The sequence below is a fragment of the Cynoglossus semilaevis genome, chromosome 13 (assembly GCF_000523025.1).
Source record: "Cynoglossus semilaevis isolate Cse_v1.0 chromosome 13, Cse_v1.0, whole genome shotgun sequence".
Lineage (NCBI taxonomy): Eukaryota > Metazoa > Chordata > Actinopteri > Pleuronectiformes > Cynoglossidae > Cynoglossus > Cynoglossus semilaevis.
In genome coordinates, this window is record NC_024319.1 from 5382900 (window position 1) to 5390132 (window position 7233).

At 44.4% G+C, this 7233-nt stretch overlaps 1 protein-coding gene across 3 annotated transcripts in view; it reads left to right on the top strand.

Moving 5' to 3' along the window:
• Positions 1 to 7233, top strand: part of myh14 (myosin, heavy chain 14, non-muscle) — a 32869-nt gene that overhangs the window by 8579 nt on the left and 17057 nt on the right. The window contains exons 5-18 of one of the 3 annotated variants that reach the window (XM_017037788.2): positions 861 to 888; positions 1761 to 1875; positions 2373 to 2420; positions 2635 to 2646; positions 3724 to 3816; positions 3984 to 4047; positions 4623 to 4721; positions 4824 to 4967; positions 5075 to 5289; positions 5660 to 5812; positions 5900 to 6073; positions 6159 to 6332; positions 6443 to 6557; positions 6992 to 7060. In XM_017037788.2, the coding sequence (XP_016893277.1) occupies positions 861 to 888; positions 1761 to 1875; positions 2373 to 2420; positions 2635 to 2646; positions 3724 to 3816; positions 3984 to 4047; positions 4623 to 4721; positions 4824 to 4967; positions 5075 to 5289; positions 5660 to 5812; positions 5900 to 6073; positions 6159 to 6332; positions 6443 to 6557; positions 6992 to 7060 (1503 nt within the window). The remainder of the gene's footprint in view (positions 1 to 860; positions 889 to 1760; positions 1876 to 2372; positions 2421 to 2634; positions 2647 to 3723; positions 3817 to 3983; positions 4048 to 4622; positions 4722 to 4823; positions 4968 to 5074; positions 5290 to 5659; positions 5813 to 5899; positions 6074 to 6158; positions 6333 to 6442; positions 6558 to 6991; positions 7061 to 7233) is intronic. The other 2 variants (XM_025061506.1, XM_025061507.1) reach the window with 2 other exon arrangements.

A 7233-nucleotide genomic window follows, 5' to 3' on the forward strand; every position in this document is an offset into this window, starting at 1 on the left:
CTGGATTCAGTGTGTGATCTTTGATCGCTGAGCCGCGCCGTCAGCTCTATTTAAAGGCGTGGTGCATTCTTCACACGTGGCCTTTATCGCAAACGTTGGAAGTGAATAAGAAAACAGTTTTTTTTTACAACAGACATTTCCAGGTGTGGCACTGGTCTCAGTTATGTCACTGAATATTTGCTCTGGCAAGTGTAAGTAACTGCATATCTTACTTATAACCTGAACGCAGGACGGGCTTTTTTTTTTTTTTTAAAGCCCTACCTGTCACGAAGAGTTCATGGACGCGACAAATTCCCAGAAACCACCTGTAAAACAGTCACGGTTTGATTAGGCAATGCCTCTGCCTCAGGGTGTCCTCCTAAGGTAACACGACAGGATGGATAAGGCTCTTTGTTTGTTGTGTGTGTGTGTGTGTGTGAGTTCGTGCCGTACAGGCTGAAGGTGTGTTGCCTCAGTGATTGAACCTGTACGACCAGTATGAATTCTTCTCGACTGAACGCATGAGAATCTAAGAAGACAGACACAAACAATGCTGCAGGAATGAGCCAGAGTGGTCCACACACACACACACACACACACACACACATGTCTGTGGACGGACGTCCGGCTGCTCCGTGTAACCATTTAGCTGGGAATGTGTCGCAAACTCAAACGCACTGCTGCGTTAGAAATATAATGTAAATAAAATGTAAGAAAAATGTCTGTTAGAGACTGACTGTTCACTTCATGACTGACTGACAGCAGCAGAGTGTGAAAAAATAAAGTCCTTAGACTGAAAGACACCACACGTCAAAGACAGGGTTTTGACCTTTGTGTCTGTCGTCCTGACTCATTGTGACATTTGTTTTTTTCTTTTACAGACAGAGAAGACCAGGCCATCCTGTGCACGTGAGTAACATGTTAGCAGTGGCTTGGGAGTGTGTGTGTGTGTGTGTGTGTTGGGGGGGGAGGATTGTCTGCCTGTTTTTATCACTTTGATCGTCTTGAAATTATCCGTCACTTAACAACAAGTTTGGACTGGCCTGTCATTTTTTAGTTTAAAAAAAAATAAAACAATTATTCTCCGCTCTACTCTCCTGTCCTGTCCTCTCTCCTCTCCTTCCTCCTCCTCTCTCCTCCGCCTTTGTTCACTCCACTGCAGATACAGCGGTGTGTTTTGTCACTGCTTGACCATAATTAGTAGCCTGTTTTGCTTTGTTTTGAATGATGTATAATTTCCTGCCAACGAGGAGTCTGTACGTCAGATGGACTCACTGTTTATTGTTGTAGAGTAAACCTCAGTCGAGGTGTGTGTGTGTGTGTGTGTGTGTGTATTTACTCCTCTCCTGAATTCAGAGTCTCAGATTTAAATCCCGTCTTTCCTCACCCGTCATCTGTCTCCCCACTTCTTTTCCTGAAGGGACCACCATCTGTCTGTCTCCTTCTTATTTTGGGGTTTTCCTGCCAGACTCTTCCTGGCATTGTGGAGAACATCAGCCTGAGTCTGCAGTGAATTCAGGACGACTCGTCTGCTTTGTTTAGGTCTTTTACTGCTGCTATTTTTGCAGCGTTCTCTTTCATTCTTCTCCAAGAGAAACAAAAAGTGACGCGGCCTCCATCTGCTCTCTGTTTAAACCTGTGGCTTTGAGCGAACTTCACGACCTTCGCATTTATTGGTCCGACCGTCGGGGTGGGGGGGACGGGACATTTCTGTCCGGCGTTTGTACACAGTGTTTGTTTTGCGTTTCTCACTTCTGTTTTTGTTCTTGTGTATTTTCCAGAGGAGAATCTGGAGCTGGGAAAACGGAGAACACAAAGAAGGTTATCCAGTATTTAGCTCACGTTGCCTCCTCCCATAAAGGTGGGACGCCGGGCAGGAACAAGGAGCCCGTGCAGGTGGGTCACAGAAAAAAAGATGAAGTAAGAGAAAAGTGTAAAAACAACACACAGAATACTGAAGGTAGAATATATTTGTTGGAAACACAGAAACTCCTCCATCCCCTGCAGGGGGTGCTATAACCACTTGTGGTACAATAATAATTAACTACAAATGAAAATACTTTCCAACAACTAGTGATGAATTTGATGTTTAAGACAAATGTTTTCCTAACAAACAGAACACGTGAAATTAAAAACTGACTTTTTTCTGACTTTTTCTTTTAACTCTGTCGTCATTACAAGACTTTTCTGCCGTTTCGGATCATTGTCTTCATTCTATGACCTTTTTATTCAGTATTTTACTCCTATGACCTCATGCCTGAACAGGTGTGATGTCAACTGGCTGAGGGTCTCAGATCTGTTTTTCCTCGTTCTCTCCTTTTCTAACCTCCTTCAACCTTTTGTTTTGTCCTTCCGTTCTCTTCTCTCTGCCTCCCGGTCTGATGGACGTTCAGATGGACGGGTCTCGGTCCCTGACCAGAGGCAGTACCGTGGTGAACAGGGTGAGTTTCCTGTGTGTCTCCCCTCTTTGTTTCCTCTCATTTCCTCTCCCCACACCACGACTGTGACTAATCAATAACTGATGTGACATCATCATCACACCCTCAGACCATTTTCACTGTATATGTCTGTATAGTTTGGTTTCATTTTGGTTTGTTTGTTTGTTAATCTTGTCTTTTTGTTTTGTTCCCCCCTCCCTGAAAAATCTTTCATCAGGGTTTACAATATGTGAGTATGAATGAATTTAGGTCATTTTTTTTTTCAATTATTGCAAATTAAAGCTAAGCTTATGCTAAGCAGATCTTTTTCTTCCGTTCTGGGTCTGGAGGGTACTTTTCTTTAGGCCTGTATTTTTTTTTCTCTCTTCTCTCCTGGTTTTTTTTTTACCCAGTGACTGTACCGTAGTCTTAGTTTCACATTTGGAATGTGAGACATTTCTGCTGCACAGGTGCTTTAGGTCACGTGACTTACTTAGTCAGTAAATGTAAATATGTGGCTGAATGCATGCATGCAGAGTCTGCTGTGGGAGCAGGTGTGGCCGTGTTGTTGCAGCCGTTCATGTGTGTAGGTGAATTCACAGGTGAGATCACTGAAGTATGTGGCTCTGACAGTGTGTACAGTGAACACATTGTCCGCTGGATGTTTTGTCACTGTAAAACAAAAAACCGCTGACCTCCCACTCAGTGTGTGTGTCTGGTGTGTGTCTGTGTCTGCTCTCTGTGTCGGCTGTAACATTCCTCACCGGCTTTTCTTGTATAAGCGCCTCTTGTGGCAACAGCAAATCCCGTGACACTCATCAGTGGCCGCTGCTGTTGCTGCTGCATCGACAACTGCTGCATTGCTAATGCGTCAACTGCAGTAACGCTTTGTAGCCAGCAAAAAAAAAAAAAAAATCAACATCCGCCAACATCCAGCTTGTGAATGACGTGAGCATTAAAGCTGCAGCTCTCCTCTGATTGGTCTACCACAGGTTTCTATCAATGATTAAATGTTTTTTTATTATGATTATTTTATATAAATCGATTGATGCTTTTGTTACTGATTGCTCTCCTAATGAGGCCGGTCGCTCATGATGACTTATATTCACGTGTTAGTGCCGTAGTGGGATGCAGTCCTCCATCCCAGAATGCACCAGTATGTGTCACTGCTGTGTTCAAGTGAATCATGTGTATTTTTAAATGTTACGTACCAGATCGGTGGACGCTCCAAAGTCAGCAGGTTCACACATAAATGGTGCATTTTAATCAATACTCTCCACCGAGGTGTGGCGTCGGCGTTGATCCCGTGTCTCGGTGTGTGTTTCAGGGGGAGCTGGAGAGACAGCTGCTCCAGGCCAACCCCATCCTGGAGGCCTTCGGCAACGCAAAGACCACCAAGAACGACAACTCATCTCGATTTGTAAGAGCGAATCCAACGCTTAGTCACTTTTATTTATTTACTTTTTAATTTATCGATTTGTAAGAGCGGACCCAACGCTTAGTCACTTTTATTTTATTTTTTTTAATTCTTCGGTGACATATGTTTGAAAATTTACGATCCTTCTTCTTCTTCTTCTTCTTCTTCAGGGTAAATTCATCCGCATTAACTTTGATGTGGCAGGATACATCGTCGGTGCCAACATCGAGACCTGTATCCTTTTATACGTCTTTAACTTTAAGGTTGTAAAATCTGTGCAACATATTGTAATTTTTGTAATTATTTTTTCTTTACAATAAATTTGAAGTATTAGAGTGACACACAGTGGCAGAAAGTGTGAGTGCACTTACTTTACAGAGCCATTGGTTCCTGTGTGTTCTTAGACATTGGGTTAAGCTAAATAATAAATAGGTGTGAATGGTCGTGTGTCTTAAATATGAATCTGTGATGAAGTTGTAAACTATGGATTCTATTCTCTCCTGGTGACTGCTGGGATTGACTCTAGCGCCCCCTGTGGCCATGAACAGTCTCAAGCTCTGGAAAATTAAAAATTTACGATCCTTCTTAATAATATTAATAATAATATATAATAATATAATAATATAGTAATAATCTGAGTCTGAGTGACACGCTGGTGCGGGTGTCAGTGAAAGTCTAAAACTCTGATACCAGATCGTGATAACGTTGGTTTGTTTTTATGTGCATGTTTGCGTGACCCTCCTGGTGTTGTACTGTAAATCTCTATTACTTTGAAGTATACGTCCATGACTTATAAAAAAAACATTCAGACCTCCTCGAAAAGTCCCGGGCGACTCGTCAGGCTAAAGATGAGAGAACGTTCCACATCTTCTACCAGTTGTTGTGTGGAGCGTCAGACGAAACCAGAGGTGAGATCGACCACATGACTATCAAGAAGTGCAACGCTGTCCTAAATGATACCTGTTCAAAATGTTTCATCTCCGCCTTGACCTTTGACCTCTCTCCTATAGGTGACCTGCTCCTGGGAACAGCAGATGAGTACCGCTTTCTCAGCGGAGGCTCTATTCATGTTCCTGGGCAGAGTGACTCAGAGAACTTTACCCAAACCATGGACTCCATGGTGATAATGGGCTTCACCCCGGAGGAGTCACTGTGTAAGATGAGGAAAAACACAGACGGATGTTTGTTTTTCAGCCTGGTTATCAGTCACAGGCTGGGGTTTGTTTGTTTTTTTTAAACATTTTATCTGATCTCTTCTCAGCCATGCTGAAGGTGATCTCTGCTGTGCTCCAGTTTGGAAACATATCCTTCATGAAGGAGAAGAACCACGACCAGGCCTCGATGCCTGATAACACAGCCGCTCAGAAAGTGTGCCACCTACTGGGCATCAATGTGCTAGAGTTTACCCGGGCCATCCTCACGCCCAGGATCAAGGTCGGTCGGGAGTACGTGCAGAAGGCCCAGACTAAAGAACAGGTAACTTTTTAAGTAAACATCATATAGGACTGGGGTTCCTCAACCCCTGGCCCGGGGACCGGTGCCGGTCCATAGGTTATTAAGTACCGGCCTGCAGTGGGAAAACAGTGTCATGTCGCTTTACTTTTTTCATTCATAGATAATCTGTCGATGTTTTAAAACAGAGACTAACAGAATAAAGTCTAAAAGATGTTTTATTTCAAAAATGTAATTACTCTTTAACGATGGCACAGTAACGGTCTGCAGTAACAGTTGACACCGGCCGACCGGTCCTTGGTACAAAAAAAATGTTGGGGGCCGCTGCTGTGGGAGATTCTGATGACGTCAGTCAGGATCAGATGTTAACAGGAGCTGCTGTGTTCTCTTCCAGGCCGACTTCGCGGTGGAGGCTCTGGCCAAGGCCACGTACGAGCGTCTGTTCAGGTGGTTGGTGCACAGAATCAACCGAGCGCTGGACCGCAGGCAGAGACAGGGAGCCTCCTTCATAGGCATCCTCGACATCGCCGGATTTGAGATTTTCCAAGTACGGTTCTGTGACTGACATGAATGAACTGGTCGTTTGGATGAGAGTTTTAAAATCTTTTTTTTCCCCTGAATCCTTCCTCTGCAGCTCAACTCATTTGAGCAGCTGTGTATCAACTACACCAACGAGAAGCTGCAGCAGCTTTTCAACCACACCATGTTCATCCTGGAGCAGGAGGAGTACCAGCGCGAGGGCATCGAGTGGAACTTCATTGACTTCGGCCTGGACCTGCAGCCCTGCATCGACCTCATCGAGAGACCGGTACAAATCCTGTCCAGTCCAGTCCAGTCATTGATGGTGTTAAAAACGGTCCACGATACATGTTGTTTCTCCCACTCCGCCTCAGGCCCAACCACCTGGTGTTCTGGCCCTGTTGGACGAAGAGTGCTGGTTCCCTCGGGCGACGGACCGCTCCTTTGTGGAGAAGCTGTCCGTCGAGCAGGGCAGTCATCCAAAGTTCTTCAAGTCGAAGCAGCCACGTGGCGAAGCTGACTTCTCCATCATTCACTACGCTGGGAAGGTAGTCACTAAATATCTCCTCACGCCGTGATTCCTCTGGTTGAAACCACAGCTCACCTGCCCGTCTGTGTCTGTGTCTGTGTCTGTGTCCGTTGTCCTGCTCACCCTCAGGTGGACTACAAGGCCGATAAGTGGTTGGTGAAGAACATGGATCCGCTCAACGACAACGTGGCGTCACTGCTGCACCAGTCGTCAGATCATTTTGTCTCTGAACTCTGGAAGGAAGGTGAATTGTCAACGATTCAAGTTTATAATCCTTCCTCAGGTTTAGGTTTAGAAAACACATACTGTTAAATTTTAATTTAATCGTGAGTAAAAAATTATTACAAAATTACATGATTAGTTGATGATGAATTGACTGTCCTACTTTGTCAACATGGAAACACTGACGTACACGGAACTTTTAACTGGTGGACGGTGACTGCATTACATGAATGATAGTAATTAATGTAGTGATTATCCTTGATTATTGGTCTTACAAATCAACTAACCTAAATCTTTCTTCTCTGATTCTGTGATCTCAGTGAAATGACCTCCTTGTTCTCTCCTGTCTTTCTTTTCACCTCCTGTTCTTTTTCTTCACTCTTTTCCCTTTTTAATTCTCTCTCTGCCTCCCTGCCTCCCTCCCTCCCTCTCGGCCCCTCCTTCCTCCTGCATCAGATATCCAAACTCTTCCTCGTGTCTACTTCTTTGACTCCTATGCCACCATTCAGGCTATTGGCTCAGACAGTAGGTTTTTCTCCGCCTCTGGGTGTCACACTCGCATTCCCTGCATTTTTCCCCGTCCTCTGTGTCAGTTTTGGTTTGTAGTGAGCGTTTTGTGTGATTTTTTTTTTTTTCCTCTTCTCTCAGTTCTTCAGTTGCCCCTTTATTTGCTGCTTGGCCTTGTTTTTGATTCTTAG